Here is a 10,539-nt window from a genome sequence, read left to right on the forward strand (position 1 = left end):
TAACGGACCACCAGCAAAAGAAAGGATGTAGCTGATATCCGAGTATCAGAGGCAGTTATATATAATCCTCTCTGAAGGATGTTTCTGCGGACAAAAGTTTTAAGATATGAAACAATGAGACAGAATCAATGGAATCTAAAATTAAAAATACAGATAAATTTTCAAAAAATCCTGCTGAGCTCTTTTTTGCCCCTTTCCAGAATGCAACAAAAAGACAAATTGTGAGGCCTCAGTTTTGTATGGTGCTACGAAAATTGGCCGACAGGGCGTTTAGCCGACAAGGAAAAAATGAGAAATTTAGCCGACAGTTTTATCATAATTGGTAATAAAAATCCATAATTGGTCCATAAATCAGTTGTTCGGTTGTGATAGATTCATATCAAGTCCCACGGGCCACTGAGGCATGGCCATGACCCGCGAGGCATGGCCAGATGCGGTAGAATACGGTCCGACCACGGATAGACCTTCATTACACTTGTTGATAAAAAACTGCGCTATATTTGTCCGCTTACGAAATAGTGTTTTAAATTGGCCAGTCAAAGCTTCAGAATAAACTTTATTGCTCATTTTACTTAAATTGTCGGTTAAATTTCTCATTTTTTGGTTGTCGGCTAAACACCCTGTCGGCCAATACGGCGGCCACCGTTTTGTATGTATAAACTATAAATGTCACTAGACATGCAACTGGGGTATATTTTAAATACATTACAACAATGTTTCTAAAAAAGAGATTCAATTGTTTTATATAGATTGTTTTCACTAGACCTCTTTATTCTGTTCCTTTTTAGAACGTCGCCCGTAAAAATCTTCTGTCCAGGCATTTTGTTTCCTTTATTTTCGTTGACTTATAGACAAAATTATAAAAGAAATTTTGCACGAAAAAAATTAATTTTCGCAAACATTCTGGAAGTGTAGCTTTTCTGATTGATATCCAATACGTTATACAGATTTCTTCTTGCAGAAAAGACGCATTATGATACAACCTGATGCGTTTTGTAAATTTTGCTGATTTGGCCACTAGAATCAATCTTAAAAAAATGAAATAAATTTTTGCGTTATTTATCAAGCGAATTTAATTAATTTTCAGCAGCGACTATTAAAAAAATAAAACATAGTGGTTTTTCCAAAAGCCTTCAATGAGTTGTCTTCATAGTTTTAGGGGCATTTCTGCAACACATTCTGAAAACTTCGAACATCTTAGTTAATAACAGCATATGGCAACGAACATGGCAAATTTTTAAGTTCTATTAACTATCAATGTTGACCGCTTCACTATTAGATTCTATGAATGTTATCTGTTTTCTTGCAACATCCTCTAACATTATGATTGTGGAATAATATAAGCAATATGCTCTTTCTTTAACACAGGTCTTATATATCTGTTGAATTGGGATTCTAAATCATTGGAATTCTATATTGTTGATGTGCTATATCAGTAATCTCATAGATGCAACATTCAAAAAAAAATACGGACTTTTGTTTAATTTTTTTTACTCTTCCTAATTTTCGAAAATTAATTAATTGCCTGGTAACAATCTTTTTAAAGCAATGATTAGTTTGATGTCAAATGGTTCAAATTTGTTTTTTAATAATCAGTTTTAGGTGCACAAAACTCGAAACCATCAAGGAGGCTCGGTAATGTGCGTACGCACATAAGGTTCCGACCCCGTTCATCCACATTTCTGAGTTAATTGGCTACCAAATGATGAAGAGTTAGAAAACCTTCAACAACATACATATCGTACAATAAACAACGAATGGAATACAATCGTGTACCGCTTTTTCACCCCTATTCATTTAATCACCTATCCTTTAACCCCAATTTGTTCACCTCTCGATCATTTAAACCCTCTATGCTTTAACCCCTCTATCATTTTACCCCGATTTTAATCTTTCTTTAAAATACTGATTATTAAATTAGCAATATAATCATTTGACCATGCCTCGCGGGCCATGGCCGTGACTCAGTGGCCCGTGGTATTTGATATGAAACTATCAGAACCGAAACTGGGATTATTTTATCCACTTAATTATGTCAAAACATGCTTTAAAGTCGACTGCTAATTGGCGGGATGCAATGATAGAGGGGCGAAATGATAGAGGGGTTAAAATATAGAGCGGTGAATAAATCGAGGTTAAAAGATAGGGGGTTAAATGAATAGGGGTGAAAAAAGTAGAACCGAATACAATAATGCCACCCTAGAGGGCCGATGAACGTCGTTGAAATTAGGACTACTAGAAAGGACATTAAAAAATATCAGACAACGAACACTATTTAGGACCAAAACTCGGTGGCTATAATAAATAAAATCATAAAGTCAAACTCGCATCAGATAAAACCTAATTAAAACAATTTAACCTATACTTCATTAGGAAAAATATGAGACCTGTCCTCACTGCGACTGGTTAAAAAGTCGACAAAAAAGAACAAAAAGGTGCGAAATTCAAAAATACGTTTCCATTTTTGAAAACAATTAATTTTACCGTTATTTATGTCATTAGATATTAACTGAAATCCCAACAAAAATGTAAACCTTTATCTCCGTAGGAAGCAACCTAGACATGTCATCATCAAAAGTTCAATTGCGCAAAATTTCAAAGCCAATGGAACCTACAATCATTGTTATAGATTATAAAAAAAAATCTTATAAAATGTAAAAAAAATCTCAATTATTTTGCTAAATCTCTTAGTAACAGTAGCAACAAAGCCAAGAAACAAATGTTTGAAGCTAAAATTGTTATAGAGATCAAATTTTAGTTCACTGAAAACGGGTTGTGGCCCGTTTTACAGAGACTAAGCTACAAATTGACCAAAAAACTATTTATAAAAATGACGAAGCTCAAAAACCGAAACATATTTTTTGAAAACAAATATTTTTTTTTCAAAAACCATAGCAGGTTATAATTTCAACAAACAGCAATGAATTAAGTTGCAATACCTCAGGAAGCCAATTGGGCCTGTTAATAATGAGACTAAGTCACGACCCCACAAAATAACAACAAATATATAAAGAGGCCAATACTTCAAACGATTTTACGAGATCACACTATTCAAGGCACTATAATTATAAAAAGACGCCTGCAAGAACTGTAAGTTGTCTTTTTTCTCCATTTTAACATCAGCGAGCCTTCTTAATAAAAGGACGACTACGAGGAGATGACAAAAAGAGAAACCCAAAAATTTAACAGTATAGAAACCTCGAAAATTTTTTGTGAAATTAATGATCGAAGCAATAGATCACAACGTATAACCAAGCGCAAAAATGTATGGATCAACAAAAGTATTTGACACTTCTAGTTATTGAGATCGAGTTACATGGCTACGTAAATGAAAGCAAAGGGATACATTTAAAAATATATTTTCTTATTTCAGTTTTAAAGTCATTAAAACAGACAGCTATAAACTGAAATCTTTAACTAGGTTGTGTTATATGTCCTGGAAAAGCAGTTGAGACTTATTGTTATCAGGTTATATGGCATACACCAAAAAATGACAAAAATGGGGAAAAACAAAAAAAAATTCATTTAAATTTTGCGAGATAACTGTGTCGCAGCCCAAAAAGCAGAAACTATATAACTAAAACAATTAACATATGCAGATACGCTTTTTTGCGTTTTCCCTACTATGCTTTCTTTCAATTGGTCTTGTCAGTATTATGATAATTTAACAAGGAAACAAAATGAACTCATAAAATATACAATTATGCTCAAAAATAAAAAAAAATGAAAGAAAACGCGTAGTATAAAGAGAAGGAGACAATTGGTTGATCATAGGACCATCGAAAACACTAATTTATAACCCAAACGAAATCGGTTTTTTTTGGTGCGCTAAGTTGAGAGAAATAAGATAAAAATATTGGCAAATTTCAAAAAATAACCGATATTTTCTTAAAACAATTATATTCAATGTCAAAACAGACATTAGATAACAACTGAAAGAATTGTCTAGCTTGATTTAAATGACCTAAGAAATGATTGGATCTTTGACTGGGGACAATAAGTTTTTCAACTGCAAACACGATAACAAATGAAAGTAAAATTCAAGGTTAAGATAAATTTTTTTTACGAAAACAATTGGTCAGAGCCACAAAAACTATGAGCTTATTCTCAAACCAAGTTACAATCTCGTTGGGCCTCATTGTTTGTGAATGGTATCTGTCAATCATTGAGCCCTGATTTGAATTTGTTGTAAGTAAAAGAAGTTTACATAAAAAACTTTTACATGCCGAAAAATTTTAAAAAAAAGCCGCGCCTCATTAAAATATAAAAAATTCATTCTCCTGAGCATCCATGGCGAGATGAAGATCATCCCAGATGTTACTAGGCGTCTTACAAAATACTCTTTTTTCCAAATGGTTGCGAAATAGATCAATTTTTGAACAAAATTTTTCAGTTTTTCAAAAATAAAAATGCATTTTTTTAGTTATCGAGTTTTAATTTGCAAAAAAACTGGCGAATTATGAATTCCAGAAGACTCTCAAAGCCAGTGGGTGTAGAACTAGCTCGTTTGTCAGCTTAAAAAGAATATTGCCGCTGTTTCAAGCTATCTACGTCCAGCAAATTTAAGATAAGTATGCTAAAAAAATAAATTTGGTCCCGAAAAAAAATCGAATTTTGAAAAAATTTTCTAAAATTCTAGCCAAAAAACTCAGATCAAAGAATTCAGCAAACCTCCTCTATCTTTAGAGATAACATCAATAACACTATAGCAAAAAATTTGAAGAAATGTTAGCAAAATTGACGAAAATTAGGTCAAAAATACCTAAAATGTGAATGAAAACAGATGAATTACATCAAATATTCACAAAACTTTAAACCTCGATAACTCCCTATAAAAAACTAAAATTGAAAAAGTCTTTTTAATTCCATATTCTATCGAGCTTTTTAATGATACCACTCAAAACTCTCTACGATGATTATATCGATCGGCCAAAATTGTCTGAACAAAAAAAACCCATTTGAGTATATAGTTCATCCCCCACTAAAGTGGGTCGGAACAATTATCTATTTGCGACACGGATTTGCTTAAAATTATAATATAAGGTTTCTCTTGCGTCTTTGATTTTCTTTTTGTATTTCTAACAAAAGACAACAAGACTCGATAAATAACATTATCACAGCAAGAACCTGAGTCGGTTAACTTAGACTGTTTTTCAGTTCGTTCGCAGCAAAGATATTCGAAGTCAACAAAAATGTTTAAAGAGAATTTAAAATTTCAAGAAAAGTGGTGAAAAACTCTCAATATTAGTTTAAAAATAAAATCATCGAAACTCAACATGACACAAAACAATGTAAAATGGTGTATTGTCATCTTTTAAGTTCAAATGTTTTTGGCCAATTAATATTTGCATGAAATTTTCCAATCCGTAGCAATGTAAAACATGCAAAATGAATCATGAACAACTATTTATCGCAGAACCACACAATTGAAAAGAATCACAATTTGCCGGATATAAACACAATTTGTTTGATAGAAAGCGCACATTTTACTCGATACAAACAAATTAAATTTTGGTACTCATCTATTACAACTCAAAGTTTAGGAAACGTGAAAAATCCATTGGAAAAAATTTAGGTGTGACTGCTTTCCCATTGATGCCATTCTTATTTTCTTGCATGAAAACTATTAACTGGCCAAAACTGGCAAATTGGCTGAAGAAGATCCTTTGTCGTTATATTTCAACCAATAGATCATCCTCCACTTCAATTTTTCTTGAATTTTTGCATTTCTTTTGATCAGAAAAAGCATCGGTCTTTAATAGTAAATGAATATTACAGCTGCAACACACTATGTAAAATAATTTTGATCTCAAATGCTTCGCTGCCTATGTTGATAATAGTATTGCAGAGAAGCAAAACTAAATTGATTTAATAAAAAAAATCACAAATGTGTTCACAATTATTTCCTGAGATTTTGGGTCAGGTTTTTAGGAAAAACAAAATACAAATAAAGTTATTGTTTTGAAGCTTGAATCTTGTATGCTATTTCTGAACTTTTTTAATGTTATGCTTGAACAGAGCTTTGACATGCGAAAAAAATTCGAGTGCATCATTCAAGTTTCCTGTGAATTTCACATTTCACCGAAGTAACCAAACGGTTTGCTTGACCAATGCTCATTTCTTTTTTTCTGAGAATTTTATCAATAAAATGTTCTTTCTGACTACTTTAATTGGCTTGATATCATTTATTTCAATTGATCATTCTTAGTTATCCTGAAATATTGTCATTAATTCCTTGTTCGGAGTCAACAGATACCCAATCAAGGAAACAATTTTGGAGCCCTAAAGTGACATAAACAATTTGCCGGGGATTCTTGAAGGTCACGTATCATTTTGGATAGTTTTGGTGAAGTTACTCCAATCAGATTGACAATGCAGTTCTCTAGCTGTTGTTATAGAGAACGATATATTGATATACTAACTGTAGCGAGTCTGTTCAGCAGCTATTCCTGCAGCCTGCCTGCTACGTTTTTGTGATAATAAGGTCAGTTGATAAAATCAAAAAACTAACTAAGTTTTTTGTGATTAACATTCTCAAAATATTTTAACAACCCAACTGTGATATTAGCTAACTCCATATACAGCTAAAGAATTAGAGCTTAGAGGACTCGGACCTACTATCTCCAGAACCCCGGCAAAAGGCTCTGATGAAGTAGCGACTATGTTAGCTTGATATACCTCAAGCTGGGTTATTACAAAATTTATGTTAAGAATGTTAATTCTGTCAGGTTTTGAATCCTCTTATAGTTTTGAATCCTCTTATAGTTTTGAATGAAATGACTGAAAACCTTGGAACATGTTTAAAAAATTGTAGAGCTGGAATACATGCAACTTATGTGGAAAATTTGACCTTTGTCGATAGAATTCCTCGCTTTTTTAGGAAGTTTCGGCAAACGAGCTCCCGATACGGAATTCCTGCTGGACCGAATCGCCAAAGCAGACGACAGTAATAACAATAACAACAACCACATCTACGATCAGAACCTCAACCTCAATTGGCTGAGAGGTCACGAGGACGATTATTTGCAGAGTAAGAGAGAGGCCATAATGGCAGAACGACCTCTGCAGTACATGGTCAGAAGATTCATCCAAAATGACAGACCCCAACTTGTTGATCTACAGCAACCCCAGTCGGTGTTCGAGAGGGAGAAATGAGACCCTTACTCTTATGATGAAACCGAATTCAGTTCATAACCAGCGATTAAGTTGCCATAAAGTTGTAGCATAAGTTCAATTTTGAGTTGTTGCATCTTCATAATGATATAACTAACTTAAACTGTATGTCAACTTGAAATTATTGCCTAATGCAATTTTTGTATGAAACAGGTTCCCTACGCATAATTTTATGTTAATTTGAGACACTAAACGCAAAACGACTGAACAAAACTTCTCACTTTGAGAAATTGCACTCAAATGGCTCAATTTAACTTCTCGTGCCTCTGTAGAAGTGTCATTATTGCCATCACCCCAAAAAAGCCTGCTATACATTGATTTTTATGAGGGAGGGTGAGGGGCGATTTGACAATTATATTAGCCAAATACACTCAAAATTGATAAAACGCAAAAATTGTTCTTTTTACACTCTAAAAAGGTTCACGTAAATTCGATGTTCAGGTTCCGTGTTCAGGTGAATTTCACGTGTGCAGGCACCTGAAATATACCTGAACTATAGTTTTTCTGCCTTCAGCGATAAAACCACAAAATGTTTCTTCAAACAAAACTAAACTAAAACATAAAAATGCAAATTCGAGGGGACACAACAACAAATTTATCAAGCAACGTCAAGCCCTTTCTTATATTTCGCATACAAATAAGATTAATATAAATTTTTCGCGCTCTTCATCCTTACTGTTGATTAGCTCAAAAAGTTTTTTGAAGTCTGTCCGACTTAGATTGACATTTGTTTTTGTTCTAATTGGTCCATTTCCCCAAAGGAAGCACTGCCTGGAAAAAAAGCGATTCATTTAACCAATTAATTTTTTATTTGGAAAAACTGCTTTTTTCAGTAACTGATGTTATTCATAAAAATCTATTGAAATTGTTTGATGAATCATAAAGGTGAAAATTGGCCCATAAAAACTGTTGTAGAAAATTATTGAAGTAGATTATTGGAAAATTGCAAACTGTTTCTAATAAAAAACAGAAGTCTAAAAATGTTTGAAATTCCAAAGTTTTCAGGAGATTTTGAGTAAAATCTTGGTTTCTCACATTTCCTATTGAAAATAATTTTTATTTTTGTTAGAAGAATTTCTAAATTTGCGTTTCACTTAGAAACGCCATTTTTTGCAGACTTGTATTTTTTTTGTCCAGGCGGCTGAGGATATACTGCAAATAATATTGCATTCCAACCTCGTTTTTTATTAAAAGATTTAAGTTTTGATCTAACGCTTTTTCGCTACTCAGTCTTCTTCCATGGGTGCAGTGCAAGAATTTGACCTTTGTGATATTTTCCGTATTTTCTGTCAATTAAGCAGAGTTTTGCACATCATAATTTCTATGCATGCAACTGTTGTTCATATTTAATAACAGTAAAAAAACTTGAAAAAAAACTTAAAATGAAGTTGTTTTTTCCCAGATTTTTTCACTGTTTCACATTTCATGTTCATTTTGTTTTTTTTTTCACATTTCATGTTCATTTCATTTTAAATATGTCTAGCCACATTTTTAGCTTAGTTAAAAAAGTCTCATCCCGTAGCAATCTTCCGAAAGAAAAACTTGACTTGAAGTAACTCAAAAATATATCAAAGTTCAACTTGATGTTAGCATACAATTATTAAAAATTATTTCCATTATCAAAATCATTATCAAGTTATTATCAAAATTTCCACTCTTAGGGTTATATCCAAAATTTTTTTGTGCAAAAACTTTCCAGATAAGCGAACTCGTGCTAGAAAAAACGCAGAACGCTAACAACTCTGATAATTTGGCTCACATAAATATTCCATTTTTTTAAAGGAATGAGTCGTCTAAACAAAATAGTAACGAAATAAACACGTTAGATGCCTCACTAAGATCAGGTTTAATTATTTTTTAGTTTCTTCCCATTTTTTTTTCAAAGTTTTATTGAAGAAAATTAGCTTTGCAGAAACAACAAAAGTGAATTCCTTATCACAAAAAATCTTAACGAGAGACTTGGGATCCGTATATAATGACCGTCGCAAAAGTCTCTCAGATTCTACAGCTTTTTAGAAGTTTTCCGCTAATTTTTTTAATTCACAAATTTTTCTTACATCTATCTCAGAAATCAAAGACAAGAAATCAATTTTTTAATTGATAGAGACTTCAACAAAATATAAGCTCATAGCACACCTAAAACGGTGTAAACAAAATTGTATAAAACATTTAAATGAAAAAAAAACAGAATGCTTCTTGGAAATAAATACCACAATGATTGATAATTAAAACCTGAGTTTTTGTCCCTTTCTATCAGGTTCCAGAAAACGAACAAATTAAAAAAAACTTTTTACGCAGATAAAAAGTAGAAATGAAAGTTTTTTATTAAGTTTCCGGCATAAAACTGTTCTTCATTGTTATTTAATTTTAAATTTGAGAAAAAATATCAACAATTTCTTCTATTGAGTATCAACAATTGTTTCTATTGGAATTTTCAAAACATTTGGTGTTAATATTTGAGGTGTTTAATCGCACAACACATTTTCCTGGGGCTCCTATAATGAAGAATAGTAAAAAACGATAAAATGTACTGAAATAAATTCACAATTTAGTTTCGTTTTTCTTCCAACCACCAACCAAAGAATCATTATTTTCTTTGTGTGAGTATTTCTTCAGCACACTTCATCTATTTGTGATAGTCTGTTCCGTAGCGAGAACTGCGAAACAAAATTGCGACTAATTAAGTTTTTGATGAATCACTACTTGTTTTAATAGAAATTCAGAAAAAGTTGTCAAATGATATTATTAAATCATCTTATGGGTGACATAGATAAAAATAGAAGGCAGTATTGAGGACCTTTGATTGCTAAAAAGTTAGCAACAAACGGAAAGTTGGGCCATAATTTTCATTTGAACTGAAAATTTTTTGCAGCGAAAATTTGTTGCTGGAATTTTTTAAAGTGTTAGAGTAAATTCACAATTCTTTGCTAGAATTCATTAATGCTGTTTTATTAAGTGTTTTATTCTGTTGATTACTACTTTTTGTTGACAAAAATGTTAACCATGAGGTTTTTTCTGATTTTTTTCTACTTTTATATAACAAAAATTGAACAAACGGTGGAACAATAAATGTAGATCCTTATTTTTGAATCTTTTTGTTATTGCTATGATCTTTTCAACAATCCCCCTTTTGCAAAAGAAGGGCTGTTTTTGGAAAAAATTTAAGCGAGCAATTTGTTAGCCAATCAGAGGTTACTTACGACTTCCCAGTCATGCGCTTACTATGTTAAACTGAATAGAACAAAATAAGTCATGATATGACAATTAACCGAATTGAAATGCAAAGCGAAAAGAATTTCCACCTGCCGGCGGATGCGCTTTGCGCGCGTCACGGCTTCGCCGCAATAACCGGTTTGCGATTTCCGG

At 32.3% G+C, this 10,539-nt stretch overlaps 1 protein-coding gene across 7 annotated transcripts in view; it reads left to right on the forward strand.

Annotated features, from left to right (window-relative positions):
• Positions 1-7,305, forward strand: part of LOC142351486 (uncharacterized) — a 68,896-nt gene extending 61,591 nt beyond the window's left edge. For all 7 annotated transcript variants that reach the window (XM_075403575.1, XM_075403532.1, XM_075403540.1 and 4 more), the window contains exon 3: positions 6,881-7,305. In XM_075403575.1, the coding sequence (XP_075259690.1) occupies positions 6,881-7,155 (275 nt within the window). In that variant the 3' untranslated portion in view covers positions 7,156-7,305. The remainder of the gene's footprint in view (positions 1-6,880) is intronic.
• The last annotated feature ends 3,234 nt before the right edge of the window (positions 7,306-10,539 follow it).

Source organism: Convolutriloba macropyga, chromosome 1 (assembly GCF_964194025.1).
Source record: "Convolutriloba macropyga chromosome 1, txConMacr16.3, whole genome shotgun sequence".
In the NCBI taxonomy this organism is placed as follows: Eukaryota; Metazoa; Xenacoelomorpha; order Acoela; family Convolutidae; genus Convolutriloba; species Convolutriloba macropyga.